Here is a 25,350-nt window from a genome sequence, read left to right on the forward strand (position 1 = left end):
GGCTAAATGCGGAAGCAATTGTGCATTGTCCACTGACAGCTTGGTTTCCTGTGAACTTACTAAGCAGCAATAGGCCACCCATCAGAGAGATGCAGGAGTAGAGGTACGGCAAATAAAACTCCCATAAATCTAGAACAAGAGAACAAGATGGGCACAGTAAACCACAGATCAATACATATCTGATTACATTGCATACATGCATCCACAGCAGCAGGAGGAGGTTTAAAAGAGATACCGTAGAGCGATTCCATACTGGCCGCATCATTGTCGATGAGAGCAGATGCCACCCATACAATGCCCAGGATGAGTAGACCCAGCAGAAAGAGCATGACAAATGTCTCCAGCACTCGAGCCCTTATGCCCTGAAACCAACAAACACCCTCTTTAATGTTTTAGTTTACTTATGGCTGTAGCCAAGAGTGATTCAGAAACACACACACACACACACACACACACACAGATCAGCAGGTGTAAATGAGGCTCTAATTGGAAATTTAGCTGTGGAAGCCCCGGGACTTCCCTATAACACTGACTAAATGTCAAGCCCCCTTCCCAACACAAACGCACACACAACAATAGGTCACAAGACACACAGAGAAACGAATGACCTTCCTCCCTCATTCACTGACACGCACACTTATATTAACTGTTATTACCATGTCCGGTCAGAGTTTGCAGCTAAAATGAAAAAGGTGGCTACTACTGTCTGAGATTAACTCCAGAAGCTCATCTGGAAACTATTAGGAGTTTTTTTCTGGGTCAGTAAGTACCTGATGTGTGGCATTTAACTCCACTCTTGATTTGCTTTGTTTCCTCAGAACCTAGATATTGATATTGATATTGATGTTGTTGGTGAATGTGATGAGTCCAATCTTTCACTGAGCAGAAAACACGCACATAAACTACAGAGCAAATGTTTGGGGTCAATAAGATTTTTTTAAACAAAACTTTTTAGGTTTAAACTCAATTAGGTTCCATTTTTTAACATTAGTTAACTCCATTAATTAATATGAACTAATATATGAATGATAAACACTTCTAAAGCATTTATTCATCTTAGTTTATGTTAATTTCTAAATGTACTAATAAATTATTAAAATCAAAAGTTGCATCTGTTAATATGGACATGAGCTAGCAATAAACAGTTGTATTTTTATTGACAAATAAATGCTGTAATACAAGTATTGTATATTGTTAGATAATATTAGTTAACATTAATGTGACCTTATTGTAAAGCAAACTTTTATTTAGCAATGATACATTACATTGTCTTTATTGTGACTTTTTAATCAATGTAAAGACTGTTATTTTTTATTTACAAAAATAAAAAAAAATTTAACTTTGTTTTTAAAGAATCATAAAAAAAAAGTATCATGGTAACAACAATAACAAAACAACAAGTAGGGCTGCACGATTAATCGTATTTTAAATTGCAATAAAATGTGTTCTACTTCTCTCAATTAACAAACAATATTCATTGCGATATTTGCCCCGCTGATTTTCCTTAAATGTTATTTATTTATTTATTTTTATTTAGACATTTCTGTTATCTTGCATTGGTAACACGCCTCCACTATCTTTCCTGCTTGAGGCTGCCAGGTCGTCAAGAGAACAAATCCCCCAAATTGGGATTTTCTGGCTAGTGTTTTACTTTACTTATTTCAATCTGGCAACCATGCACACACGCTCTCTCTGTGCTGCAAAAAAGCACTGACGATTTGTCAACACTGACAAACATGTATGTTGGAGTTTAGCAATGTCCATTGTGAAATTCTGTTTAAATGAAAGTGTAATACAGCCAAGTCTGCGTTCCTTCACGAGGCCACCTGTGCAATTTGCTGCTACTAAATCTGCAAGTGAACCTTCTCTGTGACGAACAGTAATAAATTCAAACATGATTGACCATAAATGCCGTCCGTGCAACCTCAGTGCTAAAATACAGATTTCAAAATTAAATAATTTGGAATTATTGGAATAAATACTAGGAATTTCACTTTTTCACGTTTACCAGTTTGGTAATGCATTAAGAACATTTTAATTATTGTTTTTTTTTTTATTGATTTCCTGTGTGAGGAAGCTATTATAGTTGGATAAATGAAGTCCATGTGCCATTACCCCTTTTTACTGATATCGCAATTATAATTTGAGCAAAATAATCGTCATCATCAGTTTAGCCATTATCGTGCAGCCCTATCTGCAAGCACGTGCAACATTAGTCATTTAATCCAGCAATTACACATCTGACTGAACCCATTGAGATTATTTCCCTTTCCCTTCACCTTAAACCCAACTGGCCCTTCCATACATTTTCAAGCGTCTACATTTCCTGCATCCTTCATACAAGCCTGTCTCAGTCTCTGTCCTGAAGGCACTTTGTGTATGTGCAGCAGTTCACAGCTTTTCTTGACATTAAGAGAATCTAGAGCACCTCCAAGTGACTTCCTGATGAACAACATCTGCCTCGTATTAGACTCCCCTCAATGGATTTTGAACCTTTCATATTTGACAGTGAATGAATGCGTCACAAAAAAAACAGTGCCAATAATTTACACAGAAAATCCACAACAAAAAAAAAACACAACAAAATGTAAGGTGATGTCACATGGTTATTCAAATAGCTTAGTTACTAGTGAAGCCCTCTGAATGTATTTAGAAAGCAAGAAAACAAATATAGGCAAGAAAAGAGTTTTAAAAGTGAGGCGCAACCATTCTGGTCTCTAAGAAGGAGAGCGAGATGTGGCAGAGAAGGGTTGAGCTCTTCTACTCTTGCCCATCTAAATGTGAGCACTGCCTAATATAGTAACTCTAAAATATTCAGCATCTAGTCCTTTCACACACATACACACACACACACACACACACACACACACACACACACACACACACACACACACACACACACACACACACACACACACACACACACACACACACACACACACACACACACACACACACACACACACACACACACACACACACACACACACACACACACACACACACACACACACACAATTTCACTTTTTCACATACACACACACTGCAGTATACTCTATTCGGACCGCTGCTAATACCAGGTTGACTTCCAAGAAATGTGTGTGTGTGTTAGTGAGAGAGAGAGAGAGAGAGAGAGAGAGAGACAAGGGGAGAGATATAAATAGATGGAAAAACGAATGTTTGCATTTATGCATGTTTTGTTGGTCTGAGTCACCTAAGAGGGCTCTCCCTGACCTTACACACCCTCAGTCAGCGTCAGGGTCACAAACTGCTCTCTCTCTCCCTCATTCTCAAAATGACTGTCTGTGTAACAAGCATAAATGGAATATAAAAAAGGCTTCATTTTAAATGTTCTCAAAGATTAGTGCATGACTGCGTGTCAAGCTCAAGAAGACAGACAGAGAGAGATTTCACAAAGAAGAAAAAAACCTCTACAAAAGTTAGACAAAATTCTTAAAACTGATCTGACCATGCAAAACAGACCGAACAACAGATACGTTCACAAACATGCAGTGTTTTCCCTGTCGATTACGATTTCCCCTCCATGAACTATTAACTCTCATCAATAAAGGCTTAGCATGAACAGTAGTCATTACCTTCTCTTTAAGCCTGCTACACCGTGAGCAGTGTCAGAGACACAAAACAGAGCGCAGAACACGCAGGGGGACATGAATCACTGTATATCAACACACACACACACACACACAGACACACACACACTGGCCATTGATGTGCCAATCTGACTAATACATTAGAAGCCCGTCAAAATGACGAGAAAACAGGATATATGACTTGAGGAAGGCACTTCAGTACTTTTGAAGTTTGTGGGTGTGTTTTATTTTCTTTTTATCCCTCTTCCTACAGTCACCATCTTTTTCTTGTTAGCATGAGGTGTCTAACAAATAAGACCTTTGAGAACGGCTTCTGAACTAATCTGGGGTTTGTCAAGAGCACAAACAGCAAGATGTTAAAAGCCAAGAAAATCAGAAATGATTCAGAAATAAATGGAAAAGGGAAACAGGCAATCATTTTTCAAATGTGTTGTTAAAAGTACTAAAACACACTAAAATCCACGTCAAGGCACCCAGTGCAATAGAGCACAAACAGTGCTGATGGTAGTGAACAGTCAACACACATTCATTTGCATTCAAGTAAACCTCACAAGAAACATCTCAATACATGCAAACATTCACGCTTTCTAAGGCTTGACTATGGAGGATATTATCCAATCCAGTGTTGCGCCTTTTCCCGTCAAAATAGAGAAACTCATATGTTGTCATAGAAACGGGTATAGAATGGGGCGCAGGCAGAGTAAATACACAGTGTCATGGCCTTAGCAAGCAAAGCCTGGGAGCGAGAATCACATCTCAAAAATAAATATCAGTCCTATTGTGGACAGACTACAAAGGAAGAGACTGTCACTCACACACACACACACACACACACACACACACACACACACACACACACACACACACACACACACACACACACACACACACACACACACACACACACACACACACACACACACACACACACACACACACACACACACACACACACACACACACACACATTGGGTTTTCATGTTTTATGGGGACTTTCCATAGGCGTAATGGTTTTTATACCGTACATACTGTATATTCTATCCCCCTACACTGCCCCTGCCCCTAAACCTACCCATCACAGGAGACATTCTGCATTTTTACATTTTCAAAAAACATCACTTAGTCTGATTTATACAATGTTTTCCTCATGGGGACCAGCAAATGTCCCCACAAGGACGAGGATTTCGGATATTGCCATCTTTGTGGGGACATTTTGTCCCCATAACGTAGGGATTACCAGTCCACACACACACATACACACACACACACACACACACACACACACACACACACACACGATCATTATGTTAAGTCAGTTAAGTTAAGAGCCTTGCTTTGGCATAGTGATAACCAATATATTTTATTAGTCCTATCCCCAGGTGCATCGTATTGAGTTAGGAGGTCACAAGTACCTACTCATAGGTTTATTTTTTTATGCGATACTGACTGAGGCATGAGGTTCAGGCTTACTGAAATTCTAATCCTGCCACCTGTTGGACAAGATCAGAACTGCAGGCCTAGGCTATGCATCTTTCCATCCAAAGCAACTTTATGATGCCTGCTACAGACGATTTTGGCAATCCTATAAGATCATTACAAATCACACTGTACAACATGAATCTAATAAACTCGGGTACAACATGCATGTAGACTGTACGATGATGACACTTATTGAATCGTAGGCTACGACACAAGATAGTATAGAAGAATAAAACATCAGCATACGCTAGTGGTAAACAAACAGAGCAAGATGAATCGCACTTTGGCAAATGTGGCTTTTATGTGCGCTGAAAAAGAGGACGAAGCGAAAGAAGAGAATATGGACACAGTCATGGCTAGGGAAAAGAGGCCAACTTGGCAACCCAATTTTGCAGATGGAGCTTGAGGTAAGTAGTTTTAAGTTTCAGCGCCATGTCGCGTTGATCAAGGCGCCATTTAATGTTGCATTTTGATTAGCTAGTCCACAGTAGGTTGTAGCAGCAATCACACAGTGAGATGATAATGCTAAATTTCTGAGACTATCAGAAAATTATCGTAGGCTATCTTTGGTCGCAAGAACGTAAAAACGGTTTAGAAACAACAACCACAGAAATTGGAACGATTGGTCATCTTTCGCCTGGGACAGGCCAAAATCGTAGAATGTGTACCAGGCATAAAGCTTTTGCCAGATATTTTATATATACAAGATTTTTTTTTAATGTTTTTGAAAAAGTCTGTTATGCTCACCAAGGCCGTATTAATTTGATCGAAAATACAATAGAAATTAATATTGTGAAATACTAATAACTCTTTCCCCGCCAAACAGAATTTTCTGTGTTTTCACTGTTATATGCTAGGGGGCGCTACTACTAACCAATATTTAAGTGTTGATAAAAAAGAATGCCATTTTTTGTTTAAAAGCAGATGGTCTTCTCTTTCTTTTGATATATTGCATGCAGATATTCATACAACAAAAAATTCTATGGGCTATTACATTTTTGTGAAAATGATCAAAAACCCTGGCGGTGGCTAGCAACTTTTTTTTTTTTTTTTAATGCTGGCGGGGAAAGAGTTACAAATAAAAAAATAGTCTATCCGAGCACTAATAAAAATGTATAATAATTGAGCACCCAATCAGCATATTAGATTTTTCTGAAGGATCATGTGACACTAAAGACTGGAATAATGGCTGCTGAAAATTCAGCTTTGCATCACAGAAATACATTTCTTTTTAAAATATATTCATATTGAAACAGTTATTTTAAAGTTATAACAATACAAGTTATTTTAAATTGTAATATTTCACAATATTAATGTTTTTACTATATTTATGACCAAATAAATTAAAGGATTAGTTCACTTTTAAATAAACTTTTGCTTATAATTTACTCACCCCCATGTCATCCAAGACGTCCATGTCTTTCTTTCTGCAGTCAAAAAGAAATTAAGGTTTTTGATGAAAACATTCCAGGATTTTTCTCCATATAATGGACTTCAATGGGCTCCAAACGGTTCAAGGTCCAAATTACAGTTTCAGTACAGCTTCAAAGGGCTTTAAATGATACCAGACGATGAATAAGGGTCTTATCTAGCGAAACGATACGTTTCTGCGAGAAACCGAGCAGTATTTATGCTATTATTTTACCTCTTATCAGACGAACGTGATCAACTCTGAGCTCCGCCATAACTTCCGCTAAGTGAGGTCAAAATGCGAGCATTGTCATAGATGTATACGTAGATGCCTCATTAACGCATAGAATGAGGCATCTATGATCGATATATCTATGACCACATTCGTATTTTGACCTCACTCAGCAGAAGTTATGGCGGAGCTCAGAGATGGTAACGTTTGTCAGTTAAGAGGTAAACTAATAGCATAAATACTGCTCGGTTTCTCGCAGAAACTGATCGTTTCGCTAGAGAAGACCTTTATTCATCGTCTGGTATCGTTTGGTATCGTTTAAAGCCCTTTGAAGCTGTACTGAAACCATTTGGAGCCCATTGAAGTCCATTATATGGAGAAAAATCCTGGAATGTTTTCATTAAAAATCTAAATTTCTTTTCGACTGCAGAAAAAAAGACATGGACATCTTGGATGACATGGGGGTGAGTAAATTATCAGCAAAAGTTTATTTAAAATTGAACTAATCCTTTAAGCCTTGGTGAGCAGAATAGACTTCTTCAAAAAGCATAATTTTTTTATTAAATAAATAAGGCAGCGGCTATCTGCACTAAGATGCAATTTACACTAATAGATAGATGATATTTACACTAAGTGAAAATGTAAATTTGTTAAGCGATAGATGAAATTTACAAATAGTATTTATAATATTTACAAAGTGCAAATTGCTGTAGATGCTGTTTACTAAGTGAAATATCATACTAAGTGAAAATAGTGATTTATTATATTTACACTAGGGCTGTCGATTTAACGTGTTAATTAGATTAATTCGCTACAGTAAAAAAATAACACGTTAAAATTATTAAGGCATTTAACGCACTTGCCCCGCCCCAGACCTACTTAGGTCATCTTACATTTCATACAGTTAATTGATGAAGAATATGATGCAGGCCAACAACTCACTGTGTGATGAAGCCTATAGAATGCAGTTAGAATGTCCCTAAAATTCAAGGTATACAGCAAAAATGCCCGTTTTAGTCTAAAGGGCATTTCTACACTGGGCACATTTGTTGTGGTCCGCGTCAAAGCGAGATTGTTCCCACTGGTGCTACGCGTGAATACACTGCAGGCTCCCTCTTGCTCGTATACAAGGCAAATCATCAACACTATCATGCCTTATATGTGTTTTTATTGAACTAAATACATCGTCATCTGATAAAAAAACGCATGCACAGGTTACTTTTCTTGCGCACCTGAGTCCGTGTTGCGTTCACATTCACATGAATCGCGGCACAGTAGAGCGCAAGTTATTCAACCGAACTCAGACCACCTCCTTCAGGCAGTCTCGAATTCAGTACCACTGAGCTCAGCTCACCCAGGTCCACATGACCGCTTTCACATTACCAATTTTTCATGTGGACTGTCCCCTTTTTCGAACTAAACTGCCAGTGTGAAAACGCCCTCACACTTGCATCATGATATACAGTATGAGCAACATCACACAAGTTATGATTTACTGACCAGAATAGCACGAGTGCAAATGCGATACTGGTCTTATATAAGTTTCATAAAAAAAATTAAGTTAATATTGTGTTGCTTTAGACACAATATTTGTCTGTTTTGATCAGTTTTTCCGATGAAAATATAAAGAAAAGCAGACCTGTTCGTCTCCGACTCAGAACACAGTGACGTTTCAATTCTGAATCCGTGTTTTGAACGAATCGGGTGAACCAATGATCCAATGGACCATAAAGAGAACCATTTACATTTACCATTTTCATAAAGAGAACTTAACTTCACTCCTGTCTTGAATGAATCAGCTATTTGAATGAATGAATGAATCAGCCGTTTGAATGAATGAATGAACTCAATTAGACAATTACCGCCATCTACTGGCAGTTTCTTATTTAGAGTATTTTATTTCCATATTAATAAAAACAAACATTAAATGTATAGTTCCCCAAACATATTTCTTTCAGAAGCTACTTTTTGTAATGTCTATTTGATTTTTTACACAATAATGACTTTATCTTTTGGGAGTCATTTCTCAGCCAAATCTGATGTGCGATTAATTAGATTCTCTTTTCTCTTTGTCTTTTGTTTGATTCGAATTAATGGCTCAATCGTCAGCAGGATTATTAGACGCTGCCCCTTTAAGACCGAATGCAGAACTAATAATATCATATTCTCCTATTTCTCCAAACTATTTACGGCCATTTAAGATAAGAACTGTTAAAGAAACTACTCTCCAATCCGGTCATTTTGACACAGGCTATTTGTTGTGTATTTGATGGTTTAGACGCGCACACGAAGCTTAAAATATAAAGTGCAAGTCGGTCCATTTCACAGCACACACACATAAGCCGCCTTGAAGTTGGAAACAGCGTCTCTTGCGCGGATTATTGTGCATTTAATAGCTCTTTATTATCAAACACATCCCGCAGTTTAGCAACAGTAGAGACTGCAGTTTACACAATCACTGATTCTGACGTTAAGTTTAGGTTTAGGGAGAAATGACAGGATGTCACGCTCGACGGAACACCTCATATCTTCTTTTTATAATTCTTGGAAGCGGAAATCGAAAATAAAATTAGATTAATATCAGAGCACATCCCTAAAGTTTAAGCAGACTAAACTTATGTGTAGTTCTCTTGGCCATCGTCACTCATTAAGCTGACTGGTGTTGTGTTCGCTGTAGCTCCACGTGAGAGAGCTCGCTCGCTCTCTCTCTTCTGGATTGCGAATAGCAAAAATGCATCACGGACAAATGGTTCAATATTATCTCGTATAGAAACGGCTGGCAAAGATAGAATTTGCCAGATATAACGTCTATCAATTATAAATAGTAAGTGTATTTTCTTAATTTCTTCAGTACCGACAGCAGGCAAATTTACAAGTCGCATTTTGCGACTAAAATTTGAGAGTGTGCGACTGAATTTTACATTCAGTCGCACACTCTCAAATTTTTGTCGCAAAATGCGACCCTTTGGCACGCTATTTGCACTTGGTGTAAATAGACACTCTAAATAAATAAATAAATAAATAGTAATCATTTCAAACTTTTGACCGGCAGTTAAATACACAGAGAAAGTGGATATAGAGGGGAAAAAAAAGAAGTAGTCCAGGCACACACTTTTCTTCCCCACAGATATTGTTGGTTTTGTTTATTACATTTGATGAAGTACTAATACAAACACTGGCCCGTAAAACGCACCAGCTACAGCTCACACAAGCTTTTAACAAACTACCCAGTTTCATTTCCTCCAGTGACTGAATGTAATTTGCCATATATACGTCCCCGTTTAACCATCTAACATGGAGACTGGCACAAGCAGGCCATTTGACTTTATACTTAAAAAGAAAACATGAAATCTTGCTTTTATGGGCTTCTGCGGTTGACGACTTAACCCTTCCCTGTATCAGCAGGGGGCTTTCATACAAGCGGCAGTTTCTGATCATTTCCTCTCTTTTTGCTACACGCACGCACACACATATGCTCCACTGGTCATTCCGAGACGTGTAGGCCAACATAAAGCAGTGCTTCCCTTTCTCCTGTGTTTCTGGTTGATCAATGGCCAGAAACAGTCATGGTGCAAACGAGACAAAATGAAGCAGTACGCCTTGCTCCCGTACAAATGAGTGTAGCCCTCATAAACTACAGTAGCAACTAATCTTTATGTAGCTTTGCCAGAAGGGACATAAACCAGGAGCGACTTCAAACTGTGATGAGAGTAAGACAGAGGGCAACGTGATGCATTCCCTCCCACCCTTTCATTTTTATCTGCACGCTCTATTGTGATGGTGTGCGTTTGCTGGTTTATGGCCTCTATGAGCACCGATGACACCCCTTTTTGAGTGACTAATAACATAAGGTTGAATGAGCTGGAGAAATAAGACTGCTCAGCTTTTGAACTTTTATCTTTTTTAGGGTGGGGGAGAGGCTGAAATTAGAATGGTCACACATAAAACCGTGTGTGTGTTTGGGTAAGTAAAGGGGGAGTAAGTGCACAAACTTGGGTGTGCTGGGAGTACTGGTATGTACAAATGTGTACAAATATCTTTAGTCTCTTATGTGTCCTTGGCCATTTTCTATAAACACAAAGCCTCAAGCTTGCAGAACACACACACACACAAACACACATGAACGCATACCTTTTTCGAACCAGCAAAGCCCTCGGACTCCAGGAAGAAATAGGCAAAAGGCATCAGCACAAACAGACAGAGATTTGAGAAGAGTGACACCAGGTTCCACAGGCCTGAACAAAGAGAAATCAATTCAGCTGTTAATCAAAACAGCATTTGGAAAACATCCCCCATCCCTTGTTCAGTAAATATTATGTCGAATTTGTTTGTGCTTTTAGTTAGTGTGGTTTAACACTGTATGCCATTGTTAAATCCATCCCACAGATTTTTCCCACCAAAGCCAATGAAGAAAATTAAAAATGTTCAATAATTTAAATGTGTACTTTTTTCAAAAACCTCAAATGTAAAAACCAAAAAGCTGCAGAGAGAAACCATCTGCAAAAATAACAGACATATGACACCACCTTGTGGCCAAGGCTGAAACTAAGGAGAAAAATATTTAAATTATTAAATGATTATAAAAGGGAGGAGTATGGACTTTTGTCTTCATTTTTGTTTTCAACACCAAAATGATATTGTATATATTTTCCAGTAAATTAAGTCATTTTGCTAAACTTTTTCTATGTAACAGACATTTAACTTTTAAGTTGCGTTTTAAGTAGAACAAATTAGACCTTTAGCAGCACAAAAGTAACATTTAATTCCCACAAAAGTCTGTGAAAGTCACTAAATGCATGACAGACGAATAGGGTACAACCTTATGTAGGCATGTAATGTGTATAATTATGTAAACTAAAGTGACATGTAAAAATACAGTTAAAAAGTTACTTGCCATGAATGAGTGATCCATTGAGCCATTGTATGTAGTAGTTTTTTGGAAGGGACAGCAGGATCTCATTACCGATTATAGAAAATGGTAAGAGGAGGACAGCCCCTCCAGACACTGCCAATGTGAATGTACACAGGTACATACTGAGGGAAGGAGGGAGGAAGGGAAAGGGAAAGGAAAGGGAAATGAAGGGAAAGGAAGGATAGGGAATACAAATAAATAGAAAAGGGGAAACAAAGTAAAAAGTTAGTAAAAGCATGCTATTTATGCATTATGTTAATTAAATTAACAATTTTCATCAGTTTTATCTTTACATTTAAGATCATGGCATAATAATGTGGTGTTACATGATGAAAACACGTGTCTACGACTCACGGTACAAAGGAACATCTAATAAGAAAATGTTAAACTAAAGTTTCATTGATATTAATATAGCAGGATCCTTTTAGCACACCATAAAGAATGGCTCTTAATATTATTATACTTACGATATTCTGTTGACAACTGCATCCTCATCTTCTTGGTCATCTGACAGGCATAAGAGAACATAAAAATCAACCAATAAACCAGACACAAATGCTTTATTTTTGATAAAGGTTATGTTCCTCTACTAGTGCTTTAGTGCAATGATGTCTGACAATCTTTATCCATGAAAAAGTGTCAGCCAGCTGTTTTTTAAATCTAGTGTTAAGTCCTTTACTGTGAACTTGCGACAAATAGCTCTAGCTACAGAGGACAAAGGGACGTGACAGATGGTTTAATAAGTCTAAAGCATGATGTCTCTTCATTTAACTGAAAGCTACATGAAAACTGGTTAATCATAAATCACAAACATGTGAATAAACCTTTACGATGAATCGGCCAGATGGAGGCTGTCAAGAATCAAAGCAGGTTAGAGAGTAACGGGGAGGGAAACGGATTGAAAAATGGCATCAAGAAAAAAAAAAGGTGAGAGAGATGGAGAAAAAAGACAGAAAGCATGTAACAAAATCAGAGTGGTGTAGGTATGATGTCAGAACCCGAAAGTCTAATTTGGCGCTGGTTCCTTCCAATAATTAGTCTTCCGGGTTCTTATGTCATCATCTGTATATGAGGCCTGGGGTCATCTACCTCTACAGTCATGCTTCAAAAAAGCATCTCAGCTCATCTGTTCTTTTATTAAGACACAAGGATTAAGATTTTTTTTGTTTTTTATGTGATCGATGCTCTCCACAGGAGTTTGCTGACGTTACGTATGCCACTTTTAAATGTGACCTGCTCAAGAACTAAAATTGTCCTCATAACCATTTGTGTCGGACAGGTTGGAGGTGGCAGCTCCTTGAGTTATTAAGTTGGATGATGCTCAAGGGAATGTGCATACCTCAAAACTTTACAATAAGGTGTTGCATTGTGGAGTAAAAGGAGTAAACCCCTTAAAAGTGTGCAGCAAGCAATCAAATTGTTATTTTGTCAGCTGGGAATTTGATTAAATCTGAAGAACTCGAAGGAATTTATCAACCTGTGAGAGTCAATCATATGATTGGAAAACTAGAGATGCACCGATCGACCGGTCAGGGATCGGAATTGGCTGATTTTCCACATGACTGACTCACTCGTCTATTCGTCTACTTTGCTCCGGTTAAATAGTGCCTGTAGTCTGAACAAAATTTTACTAATCCCCGCAGGTTTTAAGCTCACATCAAAAGCGTGCTAACCACTGATCTATATAAAAGTCGAAAAACACAGACGGAATCCAGTAATAAAACCGTAATTTTCTGTATAACGAGGAATGTCATGAAATTTGTCACATTTTGGTTGAATAAATCCAAAGTAGGTCAGTAAACTTAAAATCACATCGCAATATGGATTAATGTCTGTGAATATTAAACCGCAAGACTATTTTAATTTGTGTATCTCTGTAGGAAATATCCAAAAACCTAGACAGCTGACTTGTTGCCTCGCTGCCTTATCAGACTATGATTTGTAAGGCAGCGTTTGTGCATGAAGGCACCTCATGAAACTGATTTCGGACAGACTTCTATAAATCAGAAGTGGAAAATGTCAGTCAAAAATATACATTTACACACAAACTGACCAGCAAACACAACTTTTGGACGCCATCTTTTTTTTCTAGCTCAACTGTCACAGACTGGAACACATAGGATTGTGGGATATCAAAGGCAGCGAAAGATACATATGCTGCCTTCAAAACTCGATCAGATGAAGGGCTCTCATGAGACAGGAAGTGAAGCTAACATTAGATTCGGACGTGCCTTCATGCCTTCCTATCTTGAAATGTGTCCTCCGAAGGCAGCATTTTCCAGGTTTCGGATGCAGCCTGTGTGAATGAATGGCGCAGGCTCAGACGATAACACACCCAAAGCACGTGTGACGGTCGCGGTATTACTACATTACGACATGAACACATGAACTTTATCTCCAAACCACTCTGAGAGTCACCTCATGAGCATTTTACCATATGATTTGAGAAAAAATATTGTCATATCATAAACACACAGAAACTCAAGATCTTCACAGCAAACCGCCAAAATAAAAGTTCAGTTTAACTTGTGACAGAAATATATTACTATAGTATAGTACTACGTACTATTGTATTACTATTATACAGTATAATATACGTCTTAGTGTAATATTACTACAAATAATAATAATTTCAACGATCATTATTAAAACTTTATTTTTAAAGGAATAAAATCGAAATTTTTCTTCAATGTTTTAATTTTAACAGCAATAATCTGTTGTGCAGCACTTTGTTTGCCAAAAAATGGAAGGGTTTATTTAAATTTCATTTGATTAAAAATAAATTAATGTTTATGCCTTAATTTGATTACCAGAAAAACTAAAATACACAACACAGAATTTCTGTTAAAAAAACAAACACAAAAAAAACACTTCATAGGGCCCTAATATTGTAAACAAATTAATAATTTGTGTTTATTATATCTCTTTATTCTATTGCATTTATTTGTGCTATTGTTTGAAATTTGTTTAATTGTTCTTATCTAATTACTGTCTTTTTACTTGTTTTTTAATGAAAATAAAAAATTTTCATTGCAGAAAAGTAGATTTTTGTTTGTATATGCTGTTGATATATGCTCCTGTCCTATTCTCTCTTTATCTTCTTCCTCTCTGTTCTATCTTTAAGAAACACAATGTCTCATTTCTCAGATCTACATGCCTTTGTCTAGGAAAAATAGGTGTGCTCTAGACAGTTTGAAAGCATGTCTTGAGGAGGTTAAAGCTTGGCTTGCCAAGAAATTCCTATTTTTGAACAGAAATTGTTGTTTTTGACCCTTCAGAAACCAGGCTAAAACATAATCTTGACCTTAGTTCTCTAGATTTATCTAGCTCTTCCCAAGTACAGAATTTAGGTGTGATATTAGATAGTTCCCTCAAATTTGATAAACAAATTAGTAGTGTCATTGGATCTAGCTTTTTCTATCTTCGCTCCCTGGCAAAAATGTAATCCTATCTTCCCAAGCGCTCGTTGGAGACTGCGATCCATGCTCTTATCACCTCGCCCATGGACTACTGCAACTCACTTTATTTTGGTATATCAAAATCCCAGACATCGTGCCTGCAGGTTGTTCAAAATGCCGCGGCTAAATTCCTGAAGGGAAAGAGTAAATTTGATCAAGCCACCCCCCTTTTGAGATCCCTCCATTGGCTTCCGATAAATTACAGAATTGAATATCAAATTTTATTATTAGTATATAAATCTTTACATGATTTGGCGCCTCCTTCATTTATATTCACCAACTAGAAGTCTTAGATCTGAAACAAAACTTACATAGAACACGGTTAAAATCAAGGGGCAACAGAGCTTTTGAAGTGGCAGGACCCACACTGTGGAACAGGCTTCCACTGTATATCAGATCGACTTCCTCTCTGTCAGAGTTCAAGTCATGTCTTAAAACGTATTTATTTTCTGTTGCTTTTAGCGCATAAGAATTATTCTATCTTGGACTGTTTTTTTTTGTTTTTTTTGTCAATTCTATCTGTTTCTAGTTACTATTTGCTATGTTTTTATGTGTACAACACTTTGGTCGGCCTGAGGCTGTTTTTAAATGTGCTCTATAAATAAACTGAACTGAACTGATTATAGTTCTTTGAAAGAAAATCAGAATTGTCAAAAATCGATATTGGCTGGTCACACTTAAAATCAGAATCAGTCAAGAAAATTGCAATCGGTGCATCTCAATGGAAAACTTATCTATAACATCCTATAGAATATCTCAAAAGTGAAAAGCTGTATTAATTAATATTTTTTCTGCTAAACTCTAAAATGGTAGATATTATAAATACAATTGCATGTGTATGGTGCAACAGTTTGATTAGTCATATACTTACCGCTTTTCCTCTTGTAGCGTGAGATGACACCGTACGACACAATGTACAGTACTGCAAACAGGAGGAAGCAGACCTAGAAAAAGATGAAGGAGATGAAGGAGTTTCCAAACACTGATGTTCTGCAAGGGTTTTTACATTGTAAACTTTTCATTCAAGGCCCATTTAACTAAAAGGTAGAAGTACCTAAAGACAGAGCATCTTCTGACAACTAAAATTGATTGGTCTAGAAAATACCCAAAGTAAGATTTTATGTGCTGTATGTCCAGAAATCCATTGATTCCCAATAGAGCTACACAATTAATCGTTAAAAGATCACAATATTGATTCAAACACCCACACAATCTTATTCTTAAATGATTCAGCTATATCTATTAAACTTTTTTCCCCCAAACAAATATAGAAAAAAACATATACTTACAATTATGTACAAACTCATCCTTACATAAGAACATATTCTTGTGTACACATATACAGTATGTAAACTCGAGCACATACACTAATATTGTAAGTAACTGATATTACATTCATTATCACATGATTTAATCAAATTCTGCAGTACAAAGTTATGTTAAGGGTTACACTTCCAACACAGTACATGTACAATAAGTTAGGCTATACTTGGCATGGGGGTGGGTCTTAGGCAGGGCTGCAACAACTAATTGATAAAATTGATAATGAAAATCATCGGGTCGGGTCTGCTCTCTGTACGCAAAGCTTCCACCAGTTGTGCCAAATTACAGCACTGAATAACGCATTTTTATGGACAAAATGTACATCTAGAAATAGTGGAGTGGAAACAGAGTGAGCTGATGCAGGAAAGGTAAGTGATCCAACTGCCCAAAACATGATTTTTTTTTATTTTAAGCTTTAAGCGAATGCATTAGCGTTTAACATACCTGTGTGCGTTTGCATACAGGTTATATCCACTGATCCATAAAGAGAAAAGTGGATATTTCCTCATCTGTAAATGTTACTAATTCAAGCGGGTATTTCCATTTTGCATGAAAGCTCGTCCTGACAGTCTGTGTAATTTCACTGAACGAGTGGCGGTGCGGCGGGCGCATGCATGTGCGTCAAACAGACTTTAGAGAGGGAGACAATTAAAGGTGCACTATGTAATTTTTATGCAGCTCTGTTTATCATATTAGATACATCCGAGTGTGTTGAAAATTAAGTTATGATGTTACTCTGTGTGTTCGCTCGGGGGCTGCTATGACACTCGTTGCACACTGCAGTAAGAGTAAAGCTTTTCTGCAAAATAAAAACGGAAACCGAGGGTAACGCAGATATCACGCAATTGACAAGCGACTTCCTCACACATCCCGGCTCCTTGGTTAAAATAGCAATTTCTCACGATTTACAAATAGTTAGAAACATTTGGGATATTGTAAGTACTCAACTGAATAAAATATATAACACTGGCCTAGTCGTTTTTGGTTTTATTGAAAAAAATGTACATAGTGCACCTTTAATATTCAGCGCAAAAACATTGATTTAACTGAAATATCTGCTTTAGGCGCTAAATTTAGTTTTAAAAGTCAACATGTAATTCAAGTATTTTATGAGAGTAGTAACTGTAAAGAGATAACTGCGTGTAATTGAATATAAATGTAAGAAGTTTCTACATTATAAAGAAATGACAGTAACAGGTTCCTTTGTCCATAGTGTGTGTGTTCCTGCAGAACATTCCTCTTATATCTACTAAGACAGAGTTGTGCTTTTTCTTTTCTTGAATATCATTTTAATGTAGGGATTTGCTTAGTAACTTTTTTTGCACATAATGTATAGCACAAACATACCCTTATGGAAATTATGCAGGATAGATTACCATTTGTATACCACACAAATACCATATAGTTAAACTATGGATTTGAAGCTAAACAATGGTTAATTTGTGGTTACCATTGAATAACTACAATAACCCTGCTATTTATTTATTTATTCTTATTATTTTTGTTTGTTTTATTCAATGAAAAACTAAGGTTACATTATGTAATGGTAGATATATTCACTATGTATGTGTCCATAGCACTCAGCTGACACATTTGTCTGAAGGACAGCATTGGATGGAATACAGGATGTGGAATAGTGTGCTTTACCAATAAAAAAATAGTGTGTTTTAATAATAAATATTTTGTATCCGATTAATAAAAAAATTATCGGTCAAGTAATCGATTATCAAAATAATAGTTAGTTTCAGCCCTAGTCTTAGGTAACCAATCTTTTCATCTCTTTTCAACCACTTTCCCCAATGTGATGAAATTCTATTAGTAGGCTATTTGTCTTAACTAAAAGTAGGGCTGCACGATATGAGGAAAAGCTGCGATGTGCGATAACATTGTTTAATATTGCGATGACGATATGACTTGCGATAAATATTCAAATGTGAATATAGCTATAGCCTACTGTTCCGATGTCTTAGTGCTTTAATAGGTCATGTTCAGTTTTGGCAGTAACGGAATACATGTATTCAAACAGCATTTCATATTAAAGAAAAAAAAAAGAGAATGGAGAACGGCAGTGCAACTGTGCAGTGGCGGATACACGCCTAGGCCAATATATAAATTCGTTATATATTCGTTAAATATATTATTCGTTTATATTTTTTATTTTCAAAATGTAGGCTATTTAATTGAGATTGAGGTATATATATATATATATATATATATATATATATATATCAATATTTATTATATATATATATATATATATATATATATATATATATATATATATATATATATATATATATATATATATATATATATATATATATATAAAATATATATTGAGATTGAGATATATATATATATATATATATATATATATATATATATATATATATATACCTCAATCTCAATTAAATAGCCTACATTTTGAAAATACAAAATATAAGGCTCAAACATGCGTGTTTATTTTAGTAGGCCTACTTCCGTCAGTGAAACAACATAGCCTACTACAGCCTGTAAAACATTTAAATAAATACATATCTGTAAATAATCGAAATATAAATAATATAAGTTACATATTAGTTAAAGAAAAAAATAGTTTATATTTCCCCACAGACGTTCGTCATATGCCTTGAGCAGGAAAGAAGCATCGTTTTCTAATATCTTCATGTTTTCTTCTGATGTTCCAAAACTGATAGGCTACTTGTAGTAAAATGTGAAGAACGAAATTCTTCCACAGGGTCAAGAACTTAGGCTTTGTTTGATTATGCGCTGTGAGAGAAAGCGAAACTAAAAATGCGATTACAAAATCTCACAAAACCAAGTATAGGCTACACAAAAACCTGACCAGGTCTAATAGCAAGCACAAACTGTGTTAAATAAAGTAAAGTTTGAAGTAAAATGTATCTGTCCTCCCTTTTCTACTTTACCACAGTAAATGATGCGAATAGCCTACTCCTAAATAAATCAAACAAGGAAGAAATGTTTAATCCCCTGTCAGAGACGTAAATGAGGATTTGGGAAAATAAATAAGAGATTCCATGTCCAGTAGAATAAAATGGAGTAAGCCTATTGTTAAATTCGGGGAAAATCGTGTGACCAGATAGCAAAACGCAAGCAAACTTAAATTTGGCTCACCACATAAAGCCTCGATCGGCATGAATCCATATGTTTCCATGGCTGTGATGTAACATTTAACTGCGAACCTATTATTTATTTTGTAAATAAAACTTTGTGCTTCACTCGTGTCATAATATTCATATCGAGTTCATATCGCGATGACGATGAAAATTCGATGTATCGTTCAGCCCTAACTAAAAGCTCAGTTTCCATATTGTACACATCATTTTCAAATGTATTGCCCTTCATGTACAGATGGAGGATCTTCCTTGAGCCATTTCCTTGTAATGACCTTCTTACTAGTTGCTAGTATATATTAAATTAATTTAATTTCATTTCATTAATTATATATAAAATAAATTGTGATTCTAAATTTATCCAGATTCATGCAGTTCTAATTCCCAGCATTATTCAATACTGTATAAGTCTTGCCTGTATCAAAAAATATTTCTAAGCAGTAAAAGCCCAATTACCTCTGTTTTATCAATCAGCAGAGTGTCCAGGACACTTGGGTGTATTTTAAGAGACACTGATGGATCTGCATGTAGACATGCTGGTTAAGCTTGAACTTTTACTCATATTACACCTTGCTTGTAGCCTCACAGAACTACAGATCACTAACAGAGATCTGCATTACATACATCCAACTATGCTCCACCATAAAAATAAACCTACAACAGGGTTAAGGATCTGGCCTGTTAATACAAAGACTTCATATTCAAACTTAAACCCCCGTTTTCACAGACAAGGCTTACTGAAATGCATGTTTGAGTTGTTTTAACCAAAAGAAACTTGCACTGATATATCTAAAAATAGTGCCATTGTTTTGTCTTGAGATGCACACCCGTAATGTTTTTTTTCTAAGGCACATTTATAAAAGTGATTTAAATCTCCTAATTTAACTAATGCCTATTAGTTAATTATAACTAATGCGATATGCATTTGTGATGATTATCAGGGCCAGTATACATATGGAAAAGCTGATAAAGAGACAAAAGCAGTGTTTACTTTACATTTAAGTCTTCTTGGTTACTTTTGTAGATGTAAGCACATACCAGTAGATTTAGGGACCGTCTCTAAAGTTACATATGACATGTGTATACTTTTCTAACTTCACTAGCATTTGAAGAGAATGACATACAGTCATATAACCAACTGTAAAGTGTTCGTGTAGGTGTCAGGCATGATGCACACCTTTTAAAAAAATTTAAATTAAAGAAATTAGAAACGTGTATATAGGGTTGGGCATCGAGAACCGGTTCCAACTTGGAACCGTTTAAAAAATAACGATGCCATTGGAATCGTTTAGAAATTTTGTTTTCGATTCCGATCATCGGTTCCAAACGCGCAAGTTTTCGGAAGTGCTTGCCACGCCCGTTTGTTCTGTTGCAGCCATGGAGCACGGTAAGCGGCGCTCAAAAGTGTGGCTTTATTTCACTTTTTAAAAAAAAAAAGCCTGGGTCGGCACAGTGCAACACATATGACAAACTTATTTCTTGCACGGGAGGATGCACTACAAATATGTGGTGTATAAATTAACGAGTGTAGCGTGTTTAAAATGCTGCGCAGGTCTGTCCTCCTCGGGCAACCCTGCGCTAACCAACGTTATTAAAGGGATAGTTCACCCTAAAATGAAAATAAAGCCTTCTTTTACTTACCCTGATGTTGTCCCAGTGCCCTATGTCCTATGACATTTAAAATACTGTTCCTGCACGCGCTCCTTCCTATTATGGCAGTGAATGGCGATCAGCTAAAACATCACAAAAAATAAACAAATGTATCACGCAACGATACAGGGAGACGCGCGCCATATGGAAAGTGTTCAGGGGGCACACTATAAGGTTTTGCGATAAGGAAACCGTATTATTCAGTCAAAACACTGAGCTCGGCCGTTATTCTGAGCGCGCTCCTCTGTGTACACTATGAGCCATCAGCGCTCATGCCTACTATAATAACTCGCACTGTTGTCATTGCACCCAGGATAAGCACACACACACACACACACACACACACACACACACACCATTTTGAGAAATCAAGCTCAATAGAAAAAAACGCGATTCTCGTCTTTTCTAAAACGTATATAATAAGAAATAATACTAATAATATAACCTCCTTAAGTGAATATTGTGTACCGGTTGTCATGACAATATTGCACGAGGCTACTGCGGCTTGGAGTGCGCACACACACAGGAACACGCGCATTTGAACAACAGCTGCGTGAGTAAAAGATGGCTTTATTTTCATTTCAGGGTGAACTAACATTATCCCACCTCGTCATAATCAGGTGATTGAAGTGTAATAAAGCCCTTGACCAAATTGCGAATTGTGGTGAACAACAATATTACTGAAATTATTTTTCCCCCTCGTAGATAAATGTAGCTATACGCAAATTGCTCACGCTAGTAGCAGTCCTAATATGACTGCTGTTAATGCTATTGTTTAACCGGGACTCGGTGTGAAACTCCATTCAGCTTTGCAGCAAAGCAAGTGAAAATGCCAGCGGAGAAAGTCCCAAAACTAAAACTCATTATTGAATCAAAATGCAATTTTCCTCTGTGAAATGAGCCTGTGACATGTTGTGACTCCACCCCTCAAAGAATCGGAATAGAGAATCGAAAAGAACCGTAATCGAAACTAAGAATCGGAATCGGAATCAGAATCGTTCAAATCAAAGCGATGCCCAACCCAACCCTACGTGTATATGCATGTCGTGTAACTTTAGAGACGGTCCCTAAATGTGTGACTATCGTCCAATGTCATTGTCAAGCCAAGTTTATGCCAGTATATCACTGGGAGACGCTTAGCGTCAAACTTTGTGTTATGCTCACATTCTGAATTCACCTGCTTGCCTGTAGTAGCCTATAGTATAACCTACAATTCAGTGGTCGGCAACTGGCGCGCCCGCAGCCAGATTATTTTGATAGCGGCTGGTGCTGAAATAGATCTGTCATGATAGTGTAACGGAGGCCAGCTAGTGAGAGCAGTGCAGGTAAATCTCACTGCTGTGAAGAGAATGTATCAGTGACTAACGCTAGAGGTCGTAGCCTTTAGCTTCCATGTTAGAGCGTTCAACTCCAATGCAGAATGAATTAATTTTTTATTTTTTTGAAAAGTTCTGAAAGACATTCAAAAGAGTCTGTGGAATGGATTGCTAGATATGCCTCTAAAATAGCCGTCATGAAATGTGTGGTATGATAAAACGAACAGTGAACCATTGAAACGTTTGCTTATAATGTGGGGCCTCAGCACCAACACGTGAACAATAACGACTCAAATTCAGCTTCCTTTTTATCAAAAATATTGACAAGACAACCAGCAAAAAAAAGGTGCCATGCTTTGTCTCTTTTAGTTATTTTTATCCATTCCGCATCTCCCACATATGTGTGTTTTAGGTCTGTGTTGCAAGTTGGTGAATGGAGATACTTAGGTTACGTGTCACTACTGCTTTATTAATTTATCAACATTTTTTGAAGAGTAACAGCTCACTACCAGTTACAAAAGACACTGTAACAGTATGTCAACAGGCAATTCTAGTTGCATTTTTCATCAATTAATGTCTTAAATTATCTCTTGACTATGTTCTGGGCATTTTTTTTTTTTAATGCCAAATTTAATGCCGACCCCTGGCCTACATCCTCAATGAGGTGCGAGTTTGGTCTTTTATATCACTGTATTAAGCTAAGCTTCCTGACGGCAGGGGAGTCCTGGAGTATGACATTGAGGGAACCCTCAGTACCGCAGCACAACGCTGCGATATAAAGTTAAAGGGATAGTTCACCCAAAAATGAAAATTAACCCATAATTTACTCACCCTCAAGTCTGAAAGAAGAACGTCATATGCACCTCGGATGACTTGGGGGTGAGTAAATTATGGGCTAATTTTCATTTTTGGGTGATCTATCCCTTTAAGGAAACTAAACAACCGAGAGAAATATATGTCAACCTCAGATGTAATGTTTGATCTGTATGTCAGCATCAGGGAATAACATTATCTCGTTCACGGTAGAGAAAGCTGCTTATATGTACAAAATTAATCATGAAGACTTAAATGTCACAGCTTTTGTGTCTTTATCAGCTTTTCCATTTATATACTGGCCCTGATCATCATCAAAAAAAGCGCATCACTTGCTCCATTTCTGTCAATCCATGTAATGAATGAATGACACTCTCTTGCTCTGGTCTTCGTCATAGACAGTAAAAGAAATGGACACAGCGACCCCATAGACTTCCACGGAGGAAAGTAAAGTCAGAAGCACTCACTTCCTGATGGCTGAGCGTACTGCGCAGCCCCAGGCCGGTTTCACACTGCACGCGTTAGCAGGGCATGCAGCGCGTATTTTTTTCGGCGCCCATGTTAACAGATTAAAGCATTCACACCGCACGCATAGGCGGCGCAGCAGCGCGTAGCAGGAGCAGAGCAGAAGCAGCAGTGCTGCGATCGTTTTGGCGCAGAGTCTATTTTTGCCGCTGCTCACGCTGAATTAAAGCCACAGTGGATTGTTCTTGATCAAAACTGACCTGATTAACATGGAAAATAACAAATTTCACCATGAAATCATGTAGTGAAGTGTCCCGTGTGTTTCACGATCACCATATGACATCCAGAGCTGTTTATAAAAAATAAAATAAAATAGGCCTACACGAAAACACAACACTGCCAGAAGTTTTTGCCCAAACTTCAAAAGCCTGTTTAAATGATTAAAACTAGAAGCATATCTTCACTTTAATTTTACATTTATCATGTGAACTACTTGTATACAACATGTTATATGCATGTGTGTATGAGACAGAGGGGAACACGGTTGCATTTGCAGCAGATATATGCTGCCCATCATAAATCAAAGCACGAGACAGACAGGGGTCGGAGGAGAACACCGGAAAATGTGACATAATGGACAATATTTGTCTGTATTTGCAATACACGAGCCGCAGTTCAGCTGCGCGAGACAAACGCTGCCAGTGTGAATGCACAACGGGCATGCGCGGCTCCTGCTCTTCATACGCACTGCTCCTGCCCTGCCAACGCACTGCTTGCGTGTGCGGTGTGAAGCCGGCGTTAGACTGAGCTTGACGACGTAGATGTGACGTGAGCAACCTGTCTGACAGTTGCAAGTCTTCTAGTAGTTGTGCAAAGTGAAATCTGAATCACCGAATCTTGCAGAGACGGAGAGCGTGAGCAGGAGCAACTTTTGGTAAGTATTCTGATTAATTATTTTGTCATTTTGCATAGTATTTATTTATTTTAATAAATTGCCTCATAGACAGTAAAAGATTGCCTGCGAGCTTCTCCTCCTGTGTAATTTCTCTACTGTGCGACAGAGAGTCGCGTTGTTATGATGCAATCGTTAGCCTATCTTCGTCAACAGCCTCTTGCACCACCTGCTGGTGAGGTCGACTGACAGCCGATGGAAATTATGCTCGGTAATCTACTGCTATTCCTGCAGTTCCCCGATGTGAACTGTTGAATTTTCTGTCGAATTTGAACCACTGAATTTGTGGAAGCGAATCAGCGAACGAGTCAGTGCGCAAGAATAAAAGTGAAAGTGATGAAAGAGAGCAAAGAAGTCAAGACGGTATAGACAGGCTGTTAATTTTACATCATCTTACTGGAGCATTCGAATGCACAAATATTTTCATAATAACATGAGCCGACTGTAATGAAGAAAGTGATCAGCGCGATTTATATCAGTTTGTATATCTGCAGTCCTAGTTTCGGTTTCCCTTTTTGAATGACAAAAATAGACTATTGATACCTGCTGATATAGACCGGTATTTACTTACACACACACGCTAGTTGACAGTTGC

At 37.3% G+C, this 25,350-nt stretch overlaps 1 protein-coding gene across 2 annotated transcripts in view; it reads right to left on the bottom strand.

Annotated features, from left to right (window-relative positions):
* The window catches only part of lmbr1 (limb development membrane protein 1), a 49,591-nt gene that overhangs the window by 22,925 nt on the left and 1,316 nt on the right, over nucleotides 1-25,350 (bottom strand). For both annotated transcript variants that reach the window (XM_079810796.1, XM_079810797.1), the window contains exons 2-7: nucleotides 15,974-16,046; nucleotides 12,112-12,151; nucleotides 11,627-11,766; nucleotides 10,864-10,967; nucleotides 236-362; nucleotides 61-129 (exon numbers count right to left, since the gene is read on the bottom strand). In XM_079810796.1, coding sequence (XP_079666922.1) covers nucleotides 61-129; nucleotides 236-362; nucleotides 10,864-10,967; nucleotides 11,627-11,766; nucleotides 12,112-12,151; nucleotides 15,974-16,046 — 553 coding nt within the window. The remainder of the gene's footprint in view (nucleotides 1-60; nucleotides 130-235; nucleotides 363-10,863; nucleotides 10,968-11,626; nucleotides 11,767-12,111; nucleotides 12,152-15,973; nucleotides 16,047-25,350) is intronic.

Source organism: Gobio gobio (assembly GCF_949357685.1).
Source record: "Gobio gobio genome assembly, chromosome: 2".
NCBI lineage: Eukaryota > Metazoa > Chordata > Actinopteri > Cypriniformes > Gobionidae > Gobio > Gobio gobio.